This window comes from Salarias fasciatus, chromosome 16, assembly GCF_902148845.1.
Source record: "Salarias fasciatus chromosome 16, fSalaFa1.1, whole genome shotgun sequence".
NCBI lineage: Eukaryota > Metazoa > Chordata > Actinopteri > Blenniiformes > Blenniidae > Salarias > Salarias fasciatus.
In genome coordinates this window covers 6,271,603-6,297,407 of record NC_043760.1, presented here as the reverse complement: position 1 = coordinate 6,297,407, position 25,805 = coordinate 6,271,603, and the positions used below count along the sequence as shown (strand labels likewise).

At 43.1% G+C, this 25,805-nt stretch overlaps 1 protein-coding gene across 1 annotated transcript in view; it reads right to left on the bottom strand.

Annotated features, from left to right (window-relative positions):
• The window catches only part of LOC115402979 (contactin-associated protein-like 5), a 146,967-nt gene that overhangs the window by 66,220 nt on the left and 54,942 nt on the right, over positions 1-25,805 (bottom strand). The window contains exons 4-6 of the mRNA XM_030111694.1: positions 12,319-12,466; positions 5,709-5,912; positions 868-1,052 (exon numbers count right to left, since the gene is read on the bottom strand). Coding sequence (XP_029967554.1) covers positions 868-1,052; positions 5,709-5,912; positions 12,319-12,466 — 537 coding nt within the window. The remainder of the gene's footprint in view (positions 1-867; positions 1,053-5,708; positions 5,913-12,318; positions 12,467-25,805) is intronic.

Below are 25,805 nucleotides of genomic sequence, written 5' to 3'. Positions count from 1 at the left end.
CCGGCGAAAACAGGTACGTCTCATCATATTTTCATCTTCAAAGAGCTACGATTAGCTCATCACCGTCTCGTTTTAATCATGGAAAAAACGTGAATTAACAAAATCCCTCCATCACCGTCGGGGTAAACAACACTGTCTGGAGGAACCTCGAATCTCAAGAGAAACAGTCTCTCCAGACATTTCTAGGGAAAAATGTTCTTTATTATCCATTATCATACACTTTCTACATCAACTTTCAATTTTCATCAGCTTTTTTTCTACAGTGTGAAAACTGAGCCCATGGTTAGAAGAAGAGATTGGTTTGGAAAATGTGGAAAGATTGAGGAAAAAGTCAGCTGCACATGGAAGAGAAGTGTGATAACTGTTAGGCTTCATGCAGCTCGGTCTGCTGTGATAACTGGGACCACAGATCTGGTGGAAATTAGCACATTCTTCCCTCCAAAGTCAGCCATTCAGAGTGTGAGAGCGAGCTCATTTAAAGTGCTGATCTTCCTCTTCAGTCTGCTCCTAAAGGCTCACACACTGCAAAGATCAGTGGCTGGATGCTTCTTAAGAGCACGAGGGAATGTAGTTGACTTCTCTCCCTGGTGCTACATTCACACACTTTGTCTTCGACTTTTTTTTTTTTTTTTTTAAATCAGTCAGCTTTTGTAAGGACGATTCATGCAGGAGAGTTTTGTGAGTATCCAAGCTGAATTACCCACTTCAAAGTACGCACAGTAACCTGAAAGAAACTATTTTTTTTTCATAGCCAAGAATGGCAAAAAGCTGGAGGTTAAAACAATCCCCGCTCCTCGGTGTCACGCTGAATAATAAGCAGTCGACAGAACAAGTCATCAGTGTGAGCGGCTGTCAGGAGGGACTGACCTCGTAGTCGACCTCCAGCGAGTCTCCTTCTCCTTTGGTCTGGAAGTGCTGTGTGTGGGAGTCCACGGTGAGGTTCACCTGCTTGTTAAAGCGCTCGATAACGACGGAGTGCCAGTGCTGGTCGTCCAGCAGGCTGCCCACGGTGACGGCCACGCGGCTGCTGCTGAACCTCAGCCTGGTGTCGTCTGGCGGAGACAAGAGCAGACAGAAGAACAGAGTGAGGAACGCTCCGTCTTTAGCCGACCGCCGGTATTCATGACGGGGCTCAAAACCCCGCTCATTCAGCCTTCGCCGGCTCATCACAATCGGACACTCCAGCGCACACCCTCCTCACTGTGAGGCCGCGGCGCGGACCTCCTCACGCACAGAAAGCAGGGATCCGGATCGTTTTTAAAAGTTCCTCAGCAGCTGCATCTGGACGAGCGTTAACGTGCGCTGCGCGGCAGATGGATACAACCGCAGCTCTCATTCCGCTGCGCTTAACGGCTGCTGATAAAAAGTTACAGCCGAACAGCTGGTTTATCTTTGGATACATTCAAGTGTCTCTAAACAAGACACAAGAAGCTGTTTATGAACCAAATCTGCAATCACATCAGAAATATGCCTGCACCTGAGGCTGCGCAACTGCACAAACTCGCTGAGTATTCCTCCATCAGAGTGGCGGCAGGATCACTTCCAAAGCCTTTTGCAAACATTTTGACTCTTTTATTGGCCATTAGAAGCTGTTACTAGAGAAATAAATCGCAACTGACATGAACTGAAACAGCCCACAGCTGCTGTCAGGCCCACTTATTTTCCTCCATTTGTGCCAAAACAGTAAGTGTGTTTTAGTACAGATAGTAAAATCATGTTTCTGATCTTCCACTTCGGTTTTGCAGAAAATCCTGTTTCTACGCCATTTTTTTTTTTTTTTACCCACGCAGAAACATGTTTAAAGCGTCTCATATTCAACACCTCCCGAAATCCATAAGGACCCACAGTGATGCGGCTGTCACACACTCATTAAATGCCCCGGAAAGTTATTTCTACAGCAGAGGTGTCAAACTCGTTCGATTTCAGGGGCCATGCGTGACCTGATTTGGTAGAAGCTGAGTCAAAAGAAGTCAAACGGGAGCTTTCTAACCCGTAAATACAAGCGTTTCAAATGTTCTCCCTTATTTCGGTGGAGCAAAGCTGTTCATGTTAAATTAAGTTTTTAGTTAGATCATCTAAAACTTGTCAAACAGCTAAGTTATCATGTTTCAAGAATTTGGCGGAATGAGCCTTTTGTGGGTCAGCAGGCCACAAGTCCGACACTCTGTCCTAAACCTTTATATATGCTTTAACAAGAGGAGGTGGTATATTTTTGAGCTATAAGGAAGTTGTGGTCGGTGCGGTTGAGTTTTCCGTTTCATATCTGTGTTTTTTTCCCGTAGAACAAATAAATGTGGCTTCTTATGAGCTATTGAGTAGAATCTGATCTTTTGTGGGATTACGGCTTTTTCCCCAGAGGTGACTGCAGATGAAAAACATCCTGTCTTTCTAAATGAACCGGTTTTTTTTTCTCTGTGAATCTATAAAATGCTCCTCTTACATGCTGTGCACACATTATGCTTAAAAAATGATGGAAAATGAAGACAGTGAGGATGAGAAAGAAGACTTATGGATGTGATCTGGATCTGGGTTTTTGTAGACTTTAATGACCAAGTTCATGAAGAGGAAACCTTAAAGGTGCTGTAGGCAGGATTTTGCTAGTCAATGCTAATTTTTCTGTGTTTTTTTTGGATTAAATGTTAGAGAATCCACTGATAATCCTTTAGGAGTGTAGCATAATTGCACTACCGTGAGGGCGCAGCGTTTCCATCTGTCTCTGTTCTGAGCTGAAAACGAATCTCCACAGCTCCAGGTATCTTAGACCAATCAGAAGAGCCCCTGAGGCTCCAACCGTGATTGGTCGAGGGGCGTTCGTCGCACGTTCTTGTGGGAGGGGCTTAACTTGCGTAAGGGCGTGATTTCAGAGAAAACAGGACAGGATTGGCTGTGCTGGGTTTCAAATCGCCATCTTAGATGGGTCAAATCGCCATCTTGCTTAGGTAAACCTAAGCAAGATGGCGGAGATGCGGAATCCTGCCTACAGCACCTTTAAGCATATTATAAACAATGGAAAATGATGGTATAGATTTAATGTGCATGTGCTAAGTGAATATAATATTTTACTAGGGTTATATTTTAAAAAAAAAAAAAAAAAAAAAAAAAAAAAACATCCAAGGTGAGACTCTTGGTTTAAGGTTAAACTGGACCAACAGAGGTGGGGGTCTGACGCCCACCCGCTGGCCCCACACCCATTGATTAATGAAAATATACCATTATAGATCACTCGATGTCGCTGTATGACAGCGGAAAGCTGATACAGTTTCACAGAAAACTCTTGAATTATTACTGAATTGGACCGACAGAGCTGGAAAAATGTCTCCCAAAAGAAACAAAGGAAAACACTACAGAGAGAAATTTGAAAGACTTAGTGAGAGAGTTGAGCGGAGATCTTCGGGAGAGCAAATAATAAAACCCAGTAAGAACACTGTGTGTGTGTGTGTGTGTGTGTGTGTGTGTGTGTGTGTGTGTGTGTGTGTGTGGATAGTTGCAAACATACAAATACATTATTTAAGCACAGAACAGATTTTTCTTCCCTTAGATTTAGTTTTTCTTTGCTGAAGTTTTTTTTTTTTTTTTTTTCCTGTGCTCAAAATTTTACGCTGCAGTCAGGATTTTGGTAGAAATATAATTCCATGTGCGAGGAGGAGAGAGGAGTTAAAACGGTGTGTGTCTTTCCTTTAGGCAGCACACAGGTTGGACTGGATCAGGATCTTTCTGCGAACAAAAACAATCTGCAGCTCCGGGATCAAAGTCTTCGGTTTGCATTAAAGACCGATTCTTCTGCCCACAGTTCTGCATCACATTTAGAGATTCCTACTCACTGTGGAAAAAAAAATATATGAATGCACATCTTTTAGAGATTTTTATTGTTAATTATTTTTCAGACTCACGGACATCTACTGCTGTGCTCTGAAGATATTACCCTTATCTAAGTATATTTTAATGCTTTAAAGTCAAAGTAAAACTCAATTTTGTACCATTTACACATAATAAAACATGTTAAAAGCATGAAACTGATCACAGATTACACATATGTCAGTTTGTAGTTTAGAACGTCTTACATTTCTCATTGGTTTCCTGTGAAAGATGAGCTACACGCTACGGAACACCACTTCCCTGATGTATCTTTCATTATTTGCACAAACGGACCCAAAACATGTCTAACTCATAGCAATGGGCCCATTTGAAAACTTCCATTAGTTTTATACGTCCAAAGCTTTCATAGTTGATTCATGATATCTTCAATACCAATGTGTCTTCAATCACAAGAAGAGACTGGAAGGAAAAAATAATCCCCGGAGCCAAGAGGGAAAAACAAGCCGCAGCTGCCGTCTCAACGCGGAGCTCAACGTTTGTATCGCGCTCAGTATAGTTTGAGTCGAGAAGAAATGAGAGGCGCTGGTGGAGCCTGATGAAGACTGCGAGGTCTTTGAAGGTTTGGTTTGATGGTACAAAAGTTTCCTTACATGCAGTCACACTAGTCCTGGTAAGCATAAAGCTACATACCGTATATATCTATAAATATCTATTGCCCTAGAAATAAAAGATTCCTCATGTTGTATTAAATTATCGTCTGAGTTTGTACTACAGTGAAACACAGAACCTTTTCAGTTACGATGTTCCCATGTCTGATCTGCAGCCTGAACTTGACCTTTGGCTAAGCCCCGCCCCCGTAAGTTACGGTTGCTAACTCTGACAAGCCGTCGCAGCTGACTGCATGTTTTTTTTATCTCAGCGAGCTGAGAAGAGCGGAGATGTTTGGAGAACCACTTCAGATGTCTGGACTGTTCCAGGTTTTCCAAAGTCAGTTTCGACGAGCAATAACCCGCAGGAGAAGGCATGAAGGACTGCTGCTAGAAAAACTGCACATTCCGTGACTTTTTCAGATTCCAAGAGAGAGAAATCTCCTCAATTATCTGTGTTCATCAGGTGAGCTAAGTGGCCAGCTTAAGGAAGCTGATCACCAGTTTTATCTGTTTATTAAATGTAAAAATGACATATTTCAACAGGGACCGGTGAGAAGGCGCAGTGGCCTGGTGTGTTGTGTCCTCAGTCACTCTGGGGTTGGAAGCGGTGGGTGACGGGGAGATTCCCAGCACGGCGTGTCCGCAGCGCCGTGGCTGCAGGCCTGGCTGTCCGCAGCGCCAGGGCGTCCAGAGCGCACAGCGGTGCCAGCGCATCCATTGTGCAGCATTATACACGGCTGTGCAGCATCACCGCACTGTTTATATGCTTCCTCAGCAGTTAGACTGACCGTCCCACACCTCGTCAGCATTAATAATCAATCAGTGCTTTCCACCACTCTATGTGATTTAAAGATGAAATTAGGTCATCTGAACATAGAACTTAAGCCTATGGGTCACTGAAGGGACAGACCGAGAACACTGCAGACTTGGCGTTTATGATCATGTAGATCTACAACGTACCGATGCGCACATTCTCTCGACAAGTTTATTTTTATCAATCACAAGGTCTGAGGATGAAGTGGCGTGCACAGCGTTCGAACCGGGTTTTGTGCGTCAGCAGCGTTCATCAGCGAGGCCGCAGATTTCGCTCTCTGAGACCCTGAACTGAATTCAGGTTTCTGGAGAAAGTGACACATGACCTTTGCTTTCCTTCCGTGCTGCAGATCTCTGGAGGACGTCACAGTCGCCTGAACACCTCTGGAAAGCCACGCTGCCCTTTCGGTCTGGAGCGAGGAGACTCACCCAGGTTGAGGTAGAGAGCCAGTTTCCCGCGGTGGAGCTCCAGGGTGATGTAATCCCCCCGCTGTCCTTCGCCGTGCAGTAACACCCCCTCTGCCTGGCGGCTTTTGAAGCGCAGAGAGATGACATCCTTCACCGTGGACATGGACTTCTGGTTAAACCGGTACAGCAGAGAGCTTCTGCCATCAAAGTCCGCCACGTCCGACTCTGGAAGCAAAGCGCATTTCACATATTTTAAGGCAGGAAGTCGAGCTGAAATGTGTTTGGTGGATTTCTCTGAAACAACACAACGTCCCAAAGGGTCTGTGCAGAAACACTAAGAGGTCAAACATGTTAAACAGAATGAGCAATAAGCAGAATGAGGTCAAATAATGTTCCACTGGCCTTTACCTGCACAGAGCTCGATCCCATTCAACCAAGCTGACATGTGGCCGCCAGCTAACATGAAGTTATTGTTCCCCGGCGGTTGGGGAAGCGGGATGACAGGATGAAAAAGTGAACCTGCAATTTTTGTCCATTGAGAATGAGCGAACCAGGACGATGGACATTGTGGAGGAGTTTGCGGAGCTCGCCATGTCCCCTTTAAACAGTGGTGAGTCGATCGACTTTCTATTGAACTTCTGATACGTTAACCTGTGGGCCGCTGTGCCAGCTTTACAAAACGTTGATGTATTTGCAAACTGTGCTCTCAGTCGAACGATGTTTTTGCGATATAGTGCTGAAATGTGTTGGCATGTCAGACCTCATGTCCGTTGGGTTGATCTCAAAACGATGTGGTCGCTTTCCATGGTGCTGAACTCTTCTGTCAATTGATTTGAGTGGTGTGTTAAAAAGTAGGAGGTGAGTAATGCTTGTGCAGTGGCAAAAACCTTCAAACATCAGTTTTTCTTTTAAGACATTTGTTCCCATTTGTTTTTGTTTAAAAACATCAGCTTTGTTGGGTTTAAAGGGGAATATCACTTTCAAGAATGTCAATAATCGGATACAAACAGCCACACGTGACCTAATATTTCACTAAAATCATTTGTCAGTAACAATGACACTGAAGAGATGACATGGCCTGACAGGTTTGAGGAAGATTAGATCCGTTTTAGGAGTTTATATTCCAGCTGTGCTTCTCCTTTCATGTTCTGATCCCATTTGCATTTCCTTCCCTCGACACAGTATCACAACTAATTGTTCAGTTCTGTCACACACTCCACAAACTTTAAACAGCGTGAGGACCTTTAATAGGACAGGCTTTATTTCCGCCATCCAGAGAGACCATCAAATCTCAAACTTAATCAAACCCGATGTCCAAAAAAAAAAGTGTTTTTTTTCCTCTCGCTATTTTATCATGGAAAAAAAGAAAAAAAAAACAGAATTCAAAAAATTTTGTCTGTCAACCAAGGAAGCGTTTGAAACATTTTAAACGTGAACTTTTAGTATAATATATAATTTTACGTTTCACACAGTTGTTTATTTTGGTGACAATATCCTAAAGCGTTCTTGGAAAAACACACAAAATGATGAAGAACTTTATGTTGGTCTATTAAATTACAAGCTGATATATTAGGTATTCTCTTATTGCTTTTTTTTTTTTTTCCAATCCGTTAGTACACACTGAAAAATCTTGGGTTATTTTGGTAACCCAATTTATGTGTTACTAGTGTTGAGACAATTTTGTGGGATTTTGGGTTATTTTTAAATAAAAAGTGACCAATTTGTTGGGTTTATAGGGCTGTTATTTTAACCCAATTCCTGGGTTTTCAACATAATGCAGCATTTTTGGGTTGTTTTCCAGAGAGTAACCTATTTTTAGGTTATTCTCTCTTTTTATTTTAACCAGCAGTTAGGTTAAAATTGGGTTATTTTTTTAACCCAAATGTTTTTAGAGTGTACTTTGTTGGCTGGTATCTGTCAGTTATTCACCTTAACATCGGTTTATTGTTTCAGATACAAATATCACGCCCTTCATCCCATTTACAAATCTGGATGTTCAGCGTTTGGAAAACAAACAAACAAACAAAAAAAAAAGTTCATCAAAAGATGTAAAGCCACAGCTCTAAAATGTACAATCACAGACAATGAGCAGGTTTTGCAGAGTGGAGGTAAAATATTCTGTTATCTGATCATATGATTGTAGTGGCTCAACATCGTAAAGAAAGCTTTTGGAAACTGGGCTGGTAGAAATGATGAAAATGATAGAACCAAAAGGTCCCACAAGAAAAGAGAGAGAGAGAAAAAAAAAGCTCAGGAGGGCAAACGGTGTGTGTGCGTGTTTGTTTTGCTAACCTCTCCCTGGAATGAGCTGTTTTTGCACACAGTTCGCCAGTAACACTGAAACACACACACACACACACACACACACACACACACACACACACACACACACACACACACACACACACACACACACAAGGTTGTGACTGAATTTCTGAAATATCTAAACGTGTCTTGAGCTGGTTCTGGACAGCTGAAGATATGAGCTGTGGGGGAGCTGGAGGTGTGTTGCCCCCCCGAGACTCTCCTGCAGAGACTCATGAATTTATGGATTCCCAGTTTGTAATGCAGAAGGATGAGCTGCAGTGATACCTGCCTCAAAGTCTGCGCGTGCACACACACACACACATACAGACACACACACACACACACACACACACACATCTGAAGACACTGTATGCACCCACTCCCTCACACCTAATTGACAGCAGTACCTTCCTCCATGTTCCCATGACATTAGTTGGTTTATGTTCAGCATAAAAATCTTTTTTTTTTTCCGAAGCATTGCCTTTCGTAAGTGTTAATTTTGTTCTCTGATTGGACTCAAGCCTCAGTTCAAAAGACTGAAAATCCAGAGAAGAAGGACTTTTAAAGAATAGAAGAAAATCCAGTGATTTCTTCTCCAGAAGACTTTTTATTTCTTAAGAAATCCACCCATGACTTTTCTATCAAGTCTTCATACGACTTTATAGTCTATATTCATTTTTGTACTGTGAGCCTTCTTTCGGTCTTAAAAAAAGACTGTTCATAACATGACTACATTATGGTCTATAATATGTGAAATAAGCTTTAAGTCCTGACATTCAATTTGAAATGCTATTTAAATAAATAACACATAAATAGTTCAGGTTCCAGAAACTAGTCTGACAAAGCTGATAAAAAGGAGTTCATCTGTCATTATTCCACTGTGATGACAGTCAATAATACGAACCAGCTGAATAACACACTGCCATAGAAAGGGTAAAATAAAGCTAAATAGGCCTCCAACTGCCAGTAAATACAGTTTGAATCAAAATACACTGTATATGAACTGTTTTGCCATAATATACATGAATCAATGTGGCTGCAAACATGTGATTAACTCAACAAAGACAACATGCACTGCGGTGTTGCACTCGGTGAGTCTGTGGGAGGCCTTCTCACACTGCGCCTTAAATGAAACACATTCAGGTTAACTGGTTTGGAAAACAGCTCCCCCTGGAATCGCTCAGTGTGAACTGCTTTGACATGTGATCTGCTGCCAGGTGAAGGTGAAGACACGAGTCCTCCTCTCAGTCTCAGAGCATGTATTTTTCAACACTGTAACGGAGAAATGAGCTGCACACGAGCCATTTCTTCTCCTTTGTGGTCTCGAAGCATTTATAATTCTAATTAAATCTCTCACGTTAGAACATATTGGATGCTGCTTTTTTATTTATTTATTTATTTTTTTTGCACAACTCTTAATTAGAAACTGTTTTGGAGCATTTTTCTATTCATGGTCACACACACAAAAAGCTTTCACATCACGGAAAAAAAAAAAAAACGTGTTGAATTATTTGTAAAGACTGTCACGTCCTCCACCTCGGCCTCCACCTCGGGGCAGCATCTCCCTGTTTTCCCGTTCTCCTTCTCCGCTCTCTGCTTCCCTCGGTTGGGGTGTGAGTAATCAGCTGACGGGCTTCACCTGTTTATCTTGCTATCTTCACCTGTCCTGTGCTGCTACTCGACGCCGGATCGTTGTACTGAACCAGCCAGTTCGCTGTATGAGACCTGATCCACATTCTGTCCCCGTACTCTAGTTTGGAACTCCGCCTCTCTCTTGTCGCAGTCTGATGACCACACCCACTCCGTCCATGCCTGCTGTGCTACCGACCAGCTTCCTCAAACCTCAGACTCTCCTGGATGCAGCTCTTGGCGATCAGCCTGCAGCCAGTCTCAGCCAGTACCACCAGTCTGCTACTAGTCTTTATGGAAGAGAGTATGTGTTAAATGTACAGAAGTTTGTATCGCCAAAAGAGTTTTTGCCAAAATTTCATCACATAAAACTAATCTGGAGATGTAAAACAAGCCTTTTGTTATATGTGTAAAAACCAGGGCTGTCAAAATTAGCGCAATAATAACAAATAATTCCAATTCTTTTGACACCACTAATTTATTTGATGCGCGATAAACTCGCGCTCGTTTTATGACCCTCTTGTCCAGTAGGTGGCGGTATGCACCTTAAAGCTGTTTGTGATCCGCCAAAACAAAAGAAGAAGAAGGAGGAAAAGCAGTTTAGAAAAAAAAAATCAGGCATGTGCGTGGAGGCGAGTGGCCCCTCCACAAGATGGCCGCCACAGCGTGAATGCAGCGTCTCCTTATATGATGTCTGAGATGACAAGAGTTTGAAGAGGAGCAGAGAGGAAAAAGGAGGCTGTGCCTCCTTAGTTATCTTAGAGGGTAATTCTCTTGTTACTGACCAAAAGGACTTGTTGGTTCAGATGTCTGTTATTGTGACTCTCATTTTTGTCCACTCCCATGTTGATGAAATTTTTAAGAACTTGAAAATGTTCCCTTTAATGTACATTTAGAATAGATAAATAAATGTGGAATCAATTTGCAATTAATCGAGAGTTAACCATGGACAATCATGCGAATAATCGCAATTAAATATTTGAATCGATTGACAGCTCAAGTAAAAACTGCTTCTTGGGTTGCATTAAGTTCATCCTGTTGATGATGTGACTGTGCTTCTCTCCTTGCACTGTGTTCAGTGCAAGGAGAGAAGCAGTTAGCAACATGTGCAGATCGCCCTTGATTCGCTCACAGTAATCTTTGGTACACCTCTGGACATTGGGGAAATGGTCACAAACACGGCCGGTTCAGATTTGATGGGGTGCTTGGAGGGAGACAATAACAAAGGAGCACCGAGGACAAAGAGGTGGGATTCAGAAAGATCCCAACCCCGCTGTCCACCCCTGCCGAGCGTCCTCCGTCCAGCCTTGGGACAACAAGTTGGATGGGCTCAGATGTCAGATTGGATACCAACAGTAACATCTTGTGCCCGACTGAAACTCCTCTGATGCCAGGCGAGCCAGTGCATACTGAAGTAAACACTGACACAGCGCCATTGAAGCTGTGTGACATGCTGTGCCAGAAACACACCAGACACCCAGATGCTACCCTCTTTGTGGCTGGAAATTTTAACGAGGCAAACCTCAAAAAGGTTCTGCCAAATTTTTTTCAACACACCACTCGCTCCACCAGAGTTCCACCAGTCTTCTTGAACTCCAGGAGGAATTTTCACTCTGGACTGAGGAAGAGTGCACTCACTGGAAACATTGCCCAGTGGCACTGCTGATGGCCGACGAGCCCTGCAGAGGGAACCATGGGTACAACATTTCCCACCCTCCAGGACAAAGGTGTCAAACTCAGATCCTGGAGTACATGTTATCCAGGCCTGCATGTTATCCGAGTCTCCCTCCTTCAACACACCTGAACCTCAAGTGCTCTTCAGAAAGCCTGATAATGAGCCTCTCATTACAATCAGCCGTGTTGAAGCAGGGAGACACTGAAAACATGCAGGGTTGCGGCCTGAAGAACTGAGATGGACACATTGGGGTGTCCATAAGAGGAGGAGTGAAAACAGGGACAAGCTGTCCCCTCATCAAGGCAAAAACAGAGAGTCAGGAAGAGCTTCTCTCCCCAAACTGTCACAACTGTGAGCTCTGACCTCCAGTCAGCACATCACAAACAGGAACAATAGACATGTGGCTGCACTGCAGCATGAATTCAGAGACATGGCTGGACTGCAGCATTATCGTGGGCACATGGCTGGACTGCAATATGAATACAGGCACATGGTTCTGGGTATTTAAACATCAATATAGACACATGGTTGGTGGGTACTGCAGTATTGTACGTGCACATCACAGACTGCACATTGTCTGTGTGGATCAACACCCTCACTTTTGCACCCCTGCTGCATTCTGTAAGTATGTGTCACAGTCTGTGTGTATGTGAAAAATTAAAATCTAAACTAATAACAAAAAAGCAGAAATAATAGCCACATTGAATAAAACTATTTTTTCTCTGCAACTTTTCTTGATCTGGATTTAATCCTGGTTATTTTATGAAGAGGAGACTTTGGAAACAGCATTTCACAGAAGAAGTGAAAGACAGCAGACAGCGGGAGGAGACTCAGACTTAAATAATTTAACCTTTTTTTTTAACCTTGAATGCAAGATTTGGACCTTCAACTGGGAGAGAAGAGGAGCTGTAGAGTAACTACAGAGGAGAAGTACGGTCACATGTGGCACCTGTGTAGACCTCTGCGCAGACCCCATGTTCTCCCTGAGTGTGACGTGAAGTGCGGGTGTGTTTCACTCACTGAAGGAGCAGCCGTACACCTCCAGCCGGACGCCCAGCCAGCCGCTGGGGTTCCACTCCAGAGGGATGAAGCGCAGGAACCGGGTTCTCACTGAGTGGGACAGCTTGTTGTGGACCACCGCCTCCGAATTCGTGTTCCCCACGAACCTCTGAGGCAACACAAAGCACGGAGGTGACAGTTAGGGCTGCAGCATTGCGAAGAGGAAACCTCCCATCTGAAGCAAATGAGCAGATTTTTTTTTTTCCAGACAGGCAGGAGGAAACATCTCAACAATTTTAATAACAGGGCGAACCCAAGGGTTGATGCCGGCTTCTTCTCCTCGAACATTGTGTGTGATGAAAAGATAAAAACCATCATGTGGTGCAGAAACATGAGAGTATCCACTGCGGCGGGGAACGAGTGGGGAAATTAAGGGTCTCGCACGGCGCCTCCTCTCTGGGAGATAACAGCTCACCCCCGTTGCAGTGTCATGACTCATTTCTTCCTGGATGCTCCCCGCACACACACACACACACACACACACACACACACACACACACACCACATGCTACACTTACGCAGGTGAGCCCGTGTCGGGCCATTAGCTGCACCCACCCAGCCAGCGTGCACGGGCCCGCAACCAGCCGGCCCAAATGAAACCTAAATTACACCCACACTTTTCTTGCTGTAGCAAGCCGAAAAGTCTGCTCTGAGAAAGGTCAATAAAATATGCAGCACATTCGGATGGAAACTTCATCATCTGACCTTTGTGGAGTGAAGAGAAATAAACCACAAATGAAGCAGAGGCAGCATTATAGCCTCATTTTCATCGATTATACTGAACACTTAAAAAGACAGCGTTTAGACAATTAGAATGAAGCGGGGAGCGACTCGGGGGGACAGCGTGCTTTTCATCATCCTTTCTCCATCGTGTATCTCAGAAGAAATCATGGGAAAAGGGAAAATGTGCAGGCGGCTTGTGAAGGAGGAGACAGATTTTACCCCTCATTATAAAAATAATTCAGCAGGGCTGAAAACAACTGGATCCGAATACTGCACCCTCGAACGAAGGGCAACATTGCAACCAATGTAAACAGAAAACGCATGAAGATTGAACTCAAACCTGCCACCCAGCCTCTGCATGTCCTTCTCCTGTCTGCAGCATCTGTTTCCTGTGGATGCTTACATTCTCCACATAATTAATAATTCATTCCTGCCCTCTGGTAATTTGACATTTTTCATCTGACATATTGAACAGTGCTGATGAAGAACTGAAATGTTTCACGTCATGTTTCATTAAAAAATGTAAGAGGTTCAAACCTAGGTACTGCAGTAACCCCCCGCCACAAAAAACAAAAAACAAAAAAATTCTGCAGCAGAACTCAGGGGAAAAAAAAAACAAAAAACTGACATCTAATCCACAAGGGCAGTGAAACACCACATGAAGGTAACATGTTGGAAACTAACCTGCACCAGCCAGGCTGCGGCTGGCTGCTGCTCACTGTCAGGTGGAAGGACTGAGAATATAACGCAGCTCATAAACACAATGAGCTCAAATATCTGCTTCGCAGCACCTATTGAAGCTTTGAAGGCTTCAGGAAGTTTCTGGGAGACGTTGGGTCGGGATACAGCGATCTGCTTCATGCTTCATGCTACTGCAGGGAACAAAGAGCCTCCAGCTTCAGACTTTAAAATCTGAGAGACATTTAGAAGATTGCAATAAAGGTTTACAATGGATCTAAATATGCACTGTATACTTCAGACCCAAGGATCAATGTACTTGATCTTTTGCTGTGTGTTTCCCTTTATTATCGTTGCCTGGATTTCAAGAAATTAGTCACAGGAAGATCCACAGTCCCCAACAATGACCATTAGGGATGCACGATAATTATCGGTCCGATAAATTTATCGGCTGATTTGGGGTAAAAATGACGTCATTTTTGTCGATCCGATAAATTAATTTAATCCGATAAATTAAACCGATAAATTAGTGTAAAACTGCTTGTCGAGGAGACGCACCTTACAGTACGGGTTTGTTCTGCAGGTTCACTGCTGCCCTGCATCTTGACTGCTAAGGAGGAGAAGGGTTTTTTGCACCCCTCCGCAGCTTCCAAAAGCTGCCACAGCCAGTGTTGCGTTCAAGTTGACTCGGGGACGAGAATGCAGCCGACAACGAGCGGGGCGTAGTGTGGCAGCTTTTCAAAATGGAACCCGCTGTTGAGTGTAGGCTGTGTCAGACAAAGCTGGTGAAGCTGGTTTACAACAGCCGCCACGGAAACACCTCAACAAGCTGGAACGAGAGCTGCAGCTCGCATCGATGCTAACGCTAGCTAGCGAGCTAACGCTAGCTAGCGATCGCTAATGGTTCACAAGCTAGCATGAGAGATTTTTATATACAACAAATTAAAGAAATGTGACAAGACGCTTAGTGAACATATCATCAAGTTAACAGCTGAAACGGCCCTTTTGTCTGATAATGAGTGGAATGTCTTTGATTTAATGGAATTATAAGGTAGTGTATTTCAAAGGAGACAGAGCCATCTTGTGGTCATTTAGCACAACTGCAATAGAAAAAGATAAATCTATGACGTGTGTAGAAAAAAAAATTGTAAATGTTGACAACCCTTTTAGATTTGAGGTTGACATGTCAAAGCATTTAATTTATTTCATAGTTGAAAAATATTTCACTTCATTTTTTTTGGTAGACAAACAAGTCAGTTCTGTGAAACCTTTTTCTTAAAGGATGCAGTTTTTGCTTAATTTGGGAAATAGTCAAGCCAGAGCTACTAAAGTATTACTTTTTTCATTACTGCATCTTCAATGTTTTTATTCTCCTTGGCACACAAACTTCAGATTATTTTAAGATTATATTGAATATAAAAATCTGAACTTATCGGTTATCGGCAATGAGAAGTAGTTAATTATCGGTATCGGTTAAAATTTTCCATATCGTGCATCCCTAATGACCATCATGTTATATGATGCATCAGGAACTATGTGTTATTCTTCATTCTGTGCTTATAGTTTTATTTTATGAACAGCTGTGCCACAATGAAGCACCGCTGCAGAGCGTCCAACATGTTCAAGTAACCCCAATAAGTTATCAAACCCTCCACAAGACAGCTGGATTAGTTTTCCTTCGGTGAAGTGTAAAATCTAAAGTAACTCAGGCAGGGATCAGGACCATTATACCTGTTGGTTTCTTATAAAGACAGTCTTGGTAGGACGGGACGACTGCTTCATGCACAGAGGCTATCAATACATGATGTTAGACTGAAGCAGGAGTCGTACACCAGCATGTCCTCTGCAGACGTACACACATTCCTGACCTGATCCTTGATAACAGTGAATAAAATAATCATCAATTTTTAATGTTTCACTCTTTCAAGTGTTGGTGGCGCCAATAACAAGCTAAAGAGACGTGCACTGCGGTGATGGGGTCCATCGTCTGTGAAAATCTGCTCTGCATCACAGTGATGAGAGAAAAGAGTCGGAACTGAAGCCAACTACACAAAACAAAACAAAAATTGCTAAAGCACCGTTCAAGGACTCCTTAATTTCATACTCTAATTCAAACTTATTTATTTTATGTCTATTTTAATTTGGTTGTGTTTTAGCTGAATTAAAGTGCGTCTGTTTTCATGAACTCAGATGAACTTATCTTCAGGGATAAATTAAGTCTTTTCTCTTTTGTTTCAGCTTTTTCTTTCTACAACTTGAAAAGCTACAGAAAACATTGTCTTCCTCAAGCGGCCTCAGACTCATTACTAATTGAGTCAATGAGAGCTGGACGTCTGGATGGACGACTGTGTCCATTCTAAGAGCAGCAAAAAGAGGCCTCAACTGTGACTGAGTTCAGTAGACACAAAGATTTATGTGAATTGTTGAGCTAGTTTAAAGGAAAAGGTAATGACTGTGTGTAACTTTAATAAACATACATGGATTTGAAATGGTTTATCTTGAAAGAAGCTAACGGTATTTTGGAGTAATTGATGCTGTCATCCCTCCACGACATGTGGAAACTTTAGTCGAGACCAGGTGGTCACATCTATTCTACAGTACATGTTCCTCAGGTCATTTGCTGCAGAGAAAAACATGTTCCAGGATTCCCTCTATGCTGCATTCCGCAATAGACTGAGCGACCCAGTACTGGATCATGACCCTCCTGGACCTCCTTGGAAAACTGGACAACCTGATCGTGTTACCAAGACCGACAAGAGACCAGAAGGTGATTAGAGTCAGACACCCCCAGAACTGTAGATCAGGTCAGCTGATCCCCTGATGCCTCAAGGTCCAAGCAGAACCCTCCCAGGAGCCCTGCAGTGGGGGCAGTCAAATGCCCGAGGATGATCAGGTGGTGAAAGCCCGCCTGTCACTGGAGGAGATGGAGTAAAATGTCTGTGGGCAGAGGTGCCTGTACTGTGGCTGACCTGGACACCAACCCAAGACGCATCCCAAAAAGGGTTAGAGATCCTGGGGGGCTCTCGGAGGTGTACAATGAAATAAATCCCTTTCAGTCTCATACTGTTGCCGGAGCCGTGCACATGCTCCACCCTCCAGTCAGCCTCCTGTCGGCTGTCCACCCAGTCCTCCCCCAACCAGCCTTCCCTCGGTTCCTCACTTCGCAGTTCCCCAGTGTCTGGTTCCCCAGCCCTCGTCCTGGTAGTCCATGTGTTTGTGTCTCTCAGGACATTATGATGACAGTCTCCACTCTCTTTGTCCCTCCCCTTCGGGCCCCAGTGTTGTCGGTGTTGCCGTGGAGCTTGACGTTCGAAGGCACCTTGCCTTCAGACCTGCTGGACAGACCCTTAGGCTGTCATAGCTGGTCTTGGGGGAGGGGGTCTGTTAGGTGTCCATCTGTCTGTTCTGTCCCCCAATAATGCATGTCCTGTCAAGTGTCTCCGTCTTGTCTGCATGTATATTTGTAACGTGTGGTTGTGTTCCTGCTGGATCCTGCAAGTCTTTGTTTTTGTAGCAACATATAGCTGGCCCTAAATACTGATCACTCCTCCAGAGAACATCCAACACAGCTGCAGGCTTGGACACACTTTCTAATCCTCACACTGGTCCATTCTTCTCCTAACACATGGGCTATGTTCACAGAATGCTTGACAGATCCCCTGCTAACAGCCACAGTGATAAAGGCATAATCGCGTTATTTGACCTGGTGATAATGTTACGGCTGATTGGTGAATGCTGTGAATAAACCTTGGAACGTCAGTGAAATGCTTTGTGAATGTCTTGAGGAGAAAGGTAGAAAACCCGAGTCCAAAAAAGCTGCGTTTTGATGTAAAGTTGTGCTCGATGATTCAGGGAGCAGCTTTCTCTCATTTCAGTCTCTCTGGTTAAAATGTGCTGATGCTGAATGTACATCCTAACAGTTCCCTTCCTCACAAACCCCTCGGAGTGAAAGCAGAACAGCACCGTGCAAAAACATGCAATGTGCTCTCTTTTTCTTTTTTATGAGCTGTGAAACTGTCTGTATGACTACAGGTAAATACAATATAATATTTTCGCTCTTTGGTCCTGAGTCATATGAACCAACTGCTGTGAAAGCAAAAACTGTGTGTAGAAATGCAGCCGAGGCACACTTTGTTTTCCTACAGCGAAGCATGAAAGAAGCCGTTGATAAGCATGCAGAGCAGCAGCCGCGATGACCATCAGCAGCTCCGCCGCAGGCTGAGGGTCCTCAGAGGACGCAGATCCACCAGGACGCCGTTCCCCCACAGATAATGAAGGCGGCACTCTGACAAGGTAACTGTTGAGGCTCTTATTGTGATTTATGCCCGGTACTTTCCTCTTTTGAACTGTTTAAGTGGCTGAATCTAGAAGGAAATGCAACCTAAGCATTTCTGCGTGCCGAGTAATTCCCGTCTGCAGAGAGGGGCTTTCACTAATTTCTCTGGGGTCTGCGCAGCTGTCTGAGGCATGTGTAGGATTTTAGTGTCGGCCAGCCAGTGAAATTAAAGAAACACGCCGACCGTGCTGAAATGCAGCATGAATACTGATGACGGAGGAGTTCTCCGAATGTTTTCAGCATATTACTGGAGAGCAGACAACACGTCCCTCCCAGGATATTAGATAGCTTTAACACGCTGCACAAGGTCAGGGGTCAATAGTTAACCGAAGGAAGAGCAATTTGCTCACAGTCAGCGCTTGAATTATCTGACAGCGCCTCCAAATATCTGCATTAAATCATTATGAAAACTGACGTTAATTCTTTGTTTAAACTAAAATTATTTTCAAACTGAACTGAACTGAGTTGGTGGATTAGAACTCACTTCCTGAAAAATAGATTATAACTAAAATTCACACAGATCTAAAATCCAGCAGTGTAACTGCTTATGGGAGCAAACATTTATTATTAAATATTTCTCTGGGAAGCCAAAAAGAGTTGGACGAGTGGGAGACCTGTTACATGTATAATTTATTTTCTTTTCTTCTTTTTTTTCACTTGATAAATTGTTTGAGGGAATTTTATTATAGGTCAGTTTATTTTATTTATTATTTCATTCATTCATTTTTTTTTTTTACCAATTATCATTGTGTCCATACTTCACAATCTTCAGAAATACACACAAAAAATGGAAAAGGTATTATCTAGATGTTGTTATTGTAATGTAATGCATTCCTACAGGCACACAGACAGAAATGAAAAGAAATTACATGCCAGACACGACGAGAATAATGTACAAAGACAAGTTAAACGGAAATTAATTTACCATGTGGGATCACAGTGTGTGGTTTAATGAAACTTGTTTTAAAAGATGGGAGTAATCTCAAAGGTTCGTGTTACTGAATAAAATTACTAAGATTAGAAATTGTATTAACAGCATTTTGGATAATAATAAAAAGATTGCTACATTCTCCAGTTTGTATTTGATGTGTTTCAATAATGAAACTTTAATATGATTTCATTCTGTTTGAAAATCAAACAGAAGACATTATTTAATGCATAGAAGCATATTTATGAGGACTCAAGGCAACAACGTGGTCCATAAAAAAATTAAAAAAAAAACTGATGCAAGAAGCTATCTTAAATTATTGCCATTTCCATTAAAAACAAGAAATATCCGCCATGTCGTTCTCTCGAGCCAGTGGGAAAGTCTGCAGTCACGTGACCTGAAGTTAAGCCCCCCCCAATAAAACCACAGGACAGATGAAATGTAACTCCTCAGGATTTGAGAGCCATTTTTATGATATGAAAGATGAGTTTTGCACTGCGGACGACCATAGGTATTACACAATGTGTTGAAATAGAACATCTAATCTGGATCACATTTCCATGTTAATTCTTTACATATGAAGCCTTTTTTTTAATGAAAAATTATCCTTTAACATCATGCGTGGCAGTCACTCTTCCATTTTGATGGTTTTCATATGTAAAGTAAGAATTTGTACTGCTTTGTTAACCTTTTGAACTTTTTGTTAAACTTTGAAAACAACTGAGACTCGGACATTCAGTGTGAAATAAAGAGCGAACTCCTTGTATGGGCTTTGTGTTTTATTTTGTGTGTTATCACGGAAGATTTCCGAGTACGCAGCATTTATCTTGTTTATTCAGTTTAATGTGCAGGCTTTTCAGACGGAGCGTGCTCTGTCATAAATTAACTTCAGCTCAAAATGTTTTAGTGAATTTTAATATTCTCCATCTGCTTTGCATATGTGAATGGAAATGTGGGAGTTCATACAGACTTCTGATGAATAAGTATGTGCTGAAGGTGTGTTTAAAATTGTAATAAGAATAAATAGTTGGCAGCTTTGAGGCTCTGTCAAGCTGAATATAATTCACGTTCCTCATGAAGGCCTCTTTGATTTCACTGAGGCCAAACAAGTGAAGACACAGAAATATAAAGAGAAATTCCAATTAGTTTTAGCACCATTGAAAATGTTTCTTTAACTTCAGGCTGAAAGTCTCACTGTAAGTCTATTCTGACATGAAAATGTGAGAAAATGACGAGGAAAAAGTAAATGTATTCACTGAGGAAGATAGACTGAGACGACAGTGAAGCAGTGGAGAAACGTGATTCACAGGATGACTTGGTTTTTGGAAGGTTCAAAGAATTCACAGCAAATTTTAAAAATCGTCTTCATGTTGTGAACAGACTTTGTAAAACTAGATTTGTTCACAATCTGACCCATTTAAGATAAAAAACTGAATGAAAATTTGGTCCAAAATGTGTCTCTGGCAGTGAGAAAATTGGATGAATTTAAAGAGTGCTCAGCGTGTTCAGCGAGTTTTACAGGAAACCTCCCGTCACTTATCCCATAAAGACTCAGTTGAAATGAGCAGCAGTGCTTATTTGAGCTACACCTCCACAATTAAATCAAACAATAATGTTTCTAAATCATTGAAGAGATCCACGAGCTGTCTGGCTGAGATTATTTTGAAAGCACACCCATCACAATCAAGAGTTGAGTCAAGCAGGTGTGAGTTTTGATGGAGCTCTCTGAGCCTGTTGAACTGTTCCTCTCTCATGACGTATGTAATCCTCATGAGTCCACGGCGCTGATGCAGGTTGTTTGTGTTTCAGACCGGATGGAGGACCGCGGCTGTTTCCCGGTGGACGCCGGGAGGAAGCAGAGTGTCTGCATCACAGGCCTGTGGGTGCAGATTGTCTCCCAGCAGACCGGAGGTCGGTCCTGGTCGACGTAAACAGACCTCACCCTGCCGTGACTTCATTATTTCTGCTCCACTATCGAGTGGGGAGCGGCCTCATTAAGACTCTTTTCTCTTCCTCTCTTGTGATGAACTCCCCTGTGACACTTTTCCTTTATGTCAGTGTTGCATACAGTAAGCAGGCAAATACACCCATTTCATCCACAATCAATGGTTTATAGAGCGGCCGCCGTCAGCGGCCGTCATAACGAGCACCTTGTACTGGAGAAGGTCATTGGACAGTTAATCAGCTCAAGGACGGACATGATGCATCAAAACAAATCACCCATAAACAAACCCTTACCTCCACAGCACAGTCCTGTGAGCGCACGGCTAATGATCCCCCCTCGCCCTGAAACCACTCCCACATCACACTCCTCGCCATCTACATCACACGCGAGCATCTTTGTCCTCTCTGAAGTAGTCCCATTAAAGCGTGTGCCGAGGAATAACTGAAGGTATGTAAGCCTCCAGGTTCACATCAGAGACAGGACATACTGAGAAACTGATCCACAAGAAACAACATCAGTGATATCCCACTGACTGCCTCTTCATCACGTACCGAGGTCTGAAACCCTCGGTTTTCTGTGGAACTCCCTGGATCTCTGTTGATCTGTGTCTCTCACGAAATCCTCTGTGAGTGATATATTACTGATATAACACTGTGTTCCAGTTGATTTTTCTCCTGTTTCGGGGCACTCATGTTAGGCTAATTGGTGTCCCTAATCTGACCGTAGACATGTAAGTGACTGTCTTGTCTCACTGTCCCCTGTGATGGACTGTTCACACGTCCAGGTACAGACCGCTCCAATGGTACTGGAACGACAGGGACAATTCCTTTGTTTTTATTGTCCAATAAAGACATTTCGACTTAAGATCAAATGATGCATCTTGGAATTTAAGCATTCAGCGTTTCAGCTTTTATTTCCTGCTATTAGATTTCTTATGTGTTAAACAACTCAAAACATACCATCCTTTGATTAAACCCATCCGTGTTTCAAGTGAGCAAACCGATCGGAACATGTGAGTGACGGGTGTTTCCTGTAGCCTTTCAGGTAGACTGTTCCAACATTAAACAGCTCTGCTTGACTGGTCAAGGTTTCAGCCGTGGGTTTGTAAAGACCGCATTTCTTATTCAAGAGGATAAACTAACATGATGATCAGAGAGCTGTCTATAGGAGAAATGCTGAGAAAAGAAGGAAAATCAATCAGATCCATTGAACAAACTTTAGGCAAAGCTTGTGCAGCATATTGGCATGTCCTGAACAAGAAAGAAACAGCCGGTGCACTGAGCAACGGACGTCCAACAGGTCGGCCAATCAAAACAAAAGCAGTTAGTGTGATGCAGGAATCGCTTTAATCTTTATGAAAGCTTCATTTCATGGCATCACATGCCATGCGGTGAAGTGAAGCGACGGCAGGCGTCATGGCAAGGTTAAACAGAGCCGGTGTCATGACACCTGCTGTCTGTCACGCGGCGGTTCAGGGCTGCTGCCCACGTGCAACGCTGCCTTCACAGATGGAAGAACTGAATGCGGCCCCAGCATGAGTCAACCAAGAATTATGTCCTTTGCTTACAAACATGGCAAATTGGTTCACAAAAAAAAACAAACAAAAAAAAAAAACGGATTGCTGAATGCAGATTTTGTGATTGAAAGGTCACAGACGGTCAGGAACTAATTCAAACTTCAAGCGACACTTGAAGAAACAAGGATAAGTAAGTCCTTGCTGTTGTTGTTGTTACAGAGGCTAAACCAATTTCCCATAGAAGTATTTAAATTTCCAAAAATAATCTGACCAATCGGAGAGTCCCTCCACATCTGGGGCCCCGACGCTGCAGTCTGTCAGCCCACGCATTAATCCGGAAGACACCACAAGACGCAAACCACTCATCAACAGTAAGAATCAGAAGGTCAGACTGGGATTTGCAAAAGAAGTGCAAATATGAGCCGCAAAAGTTCAGGAAGACAATCTCCTGGACTGATGAGGCCAAGATTAATCTCAACCAAAGTGATATAAAGGCCAAAGCGTGGAGAAAGAAAAGAGCTGCTTATGATCCGAAGCATACAAGCTCATCTGTCAAGCATGGTGGAAGTAACGTCATGGCTGCTTCCGTGACAGGCTCATTAATATTTATGAAGTTGTAACTGATGATCGCAGCAGTCGAATGAATCCAGAAACGTACAGAAACATTTTGTCTGCCAGTTTACGGAGAAATGCGTCCAAAACTAATCGGGAGGAAGTTTATAATGCAGCATGACAATGGCTCAAAGCACACTGCCAAGAAAACAAAGGACTGCATCAGGGGGGAGAAAAGAGGAAGGTTTTAGACTGATCACCTGACCTCATTTCACCTCCTGAAGTGGAGACCGAAGGGAAAATGCCCACGAAACAAACAAGAACTGGAAGGGTCTGAATTGCTGTTGGGTTGACGGTTCAACTCTTAACTTTTTTTTGTTTGTTTGTTTTTTTCGTCTGAAACCCAAACATGTTCAGAGAACCTTAAAAAACAAAGAAATTGGCCTTGCTGTTCCAATGGACTCTTTTTCTAAGTTAAAGGTGAAAAATGTGACAAGCAAATCAAAGAAGAGCTCACCTGAATCTCACTTCACATCCTCATATGTTACCTGAACGCTGTCTCTGACCGGAAAGAATAAAATGATGTTGGAAGCTAAAAGTTTGAAAATCACTTCAACAGATAAAAACAGCTAAAATAAATGAGCTGAAATGACAAACAAAATCTGAAATGAAATCGCAGCTCTGTTCTCCTCACTTCAGAGGTCTGAAATGTATTTGTGGTTCAAAATGAAAACTGTTCGGTGGTAAAAAGGCTGTTTTGCTGGTGAAAGGTTGCAGGCTGCTGCTATAGACAGTTACTGATGATTCCCCTGCAGGAGCGACAGCTGTACAAGATCGATGATTATTTCACTGGGGACACAACTTTAAGCTGAAACTAAATCAGCTCTTTGTTTTACAGTAACTCTGCAGCGGAGTTCATGTGTTACTTGTAAATGACCAGATTTCCTCTTTAGTCTCAGATGTCTGTGAAGGCAGGAGGAAATGCGTCTGATTCCAGTCTGTAACCACTTCTCCCTGGTCAGACGGGCTGGATCCAGTCCCAGCTGGCAGGTCAGGGGTTCATCACAGAGTCTCAGGCCTCAGAGTTTAGCTAATCCACACCAACCGGAGCACGCAGTCAATACACTGCGGCGTCCATGATCACAATTTCAAACAGCACCACAGTCATACATTTTAAAAAAAAAACCTTGTGTTTTTTTAAAGAAACAGAACTGCCAGAGGATGATTTGCTCTCAGATTACAGAATCAGGCTCCACATTTCATCACCACGGAGCTGGTCATCATTCCCAGCCTGTCTGATCTGACTTTGAAAAATTGGACCATTATCAGGTGGTCCCATGTTCTGGTGTCCTCTTGTGGCTTCTCTCAGAAAGTTCACTGTGATCGTGATGCCTTGATGCTTCACAAAACAAAACTGAGACCAGAGACCTTACAACGACCCTGAGGAGAGAAATAGTGATACAAGACTATTCATCTTCAATACCGTTTTATATAATTGAGGATCAATTGATTTGACAGGTGAACAGGTGACAAGTCCTTAATAGGAAAAAAACACAGAGGCAGTCACATTAACAGCTACAGATTATCTACAGGATCCAGACATATTTCCATTCTCTGAGAAGGAGTCGGAGCAGAGAGCACCCCCATACGCCCAGGGAGATCATGCAACTCCACCCAGAAGCACTCCACCTGCTACGTTTTTAGCAAGAGTGCTAACTGCTGCACCACTGTGGCCGCTACTATCCCAAAACAGATCAAAAACTACAATTTGGCACTCAGAGCGCAGACCTCCACAACAGGTCAAATCAGTCACCAAGCCGCGCCGCATGCCGCACGCCCCCCCGCCCCCCGCCCCCCTCCCCCCCGTTGGTGGGCCTGCCCAACTATGTCAAAGACTGCCCTGTCTCTCAATGATAAAGAATCCTTTAAAAAATTCCTGGATCCAGACAGTGATCCGGATCATCACCACAATTTAATGGATTCTAAGTTAGCCCAAGACCCACTTTTCCACAAAGTTTCATTGCAATCCGTCCTTAACTTTATCCGTAATGTTGCTAACAGACCAACCAACCAACAAACCGACGTGATTACATAACCTCCTTGGCGGAGGTAATTAAGAGAAGAAACTTCACTGAGACTTCTGTTTCGAACAAAACAAATATCAAAAGGTGAAGTGATATGACTCATACAGTCTGAACAAGAATAAGATTTAACACTGATTCTTTTGTCCTGGTTCACTCACCACGTCTCACTGCGTCACTAACATCTTGTCTCTCTACTTTAGGCTGTTAAGTGCAGAAAGAAGCACTGACGAAAGTGAAGTGTTTTTCAAAATAAAACTCAAGGTAGACAAAATGAAATAAAACGTTTTAGTTTCACTTTGCAACCCGGTATCAAGCGATCCACAGGCCGGTACCGGTCCGTGGCCCGCTGGTTGGGGACCCTGTGCTAAATGGTTTGATTCTCAGAACATTTCCAACGTTTGCTGATTTTTGGCACAACAGCCCAACAATGGAAGAGCGAAATGTGGTAAACATGGTGTCAGACTCCCAACATGACAGATGCAGACAAGCACAAACGCCTTTTTTGCAGATCTGTTAATGATAATGACACGACTGAAACCTCCCTTCTTACTCCATCCTTAACAACTCAGTTAAGCAGTAAATGCAGATGAATGTGCTGCTGAGGCCCATCGCCATATGCTCAGTAGCTGAGAGCTGCACAGTGCTGGCTGCGCTCTTTAGTTGACATTTAGTGAAAAATAAAGATA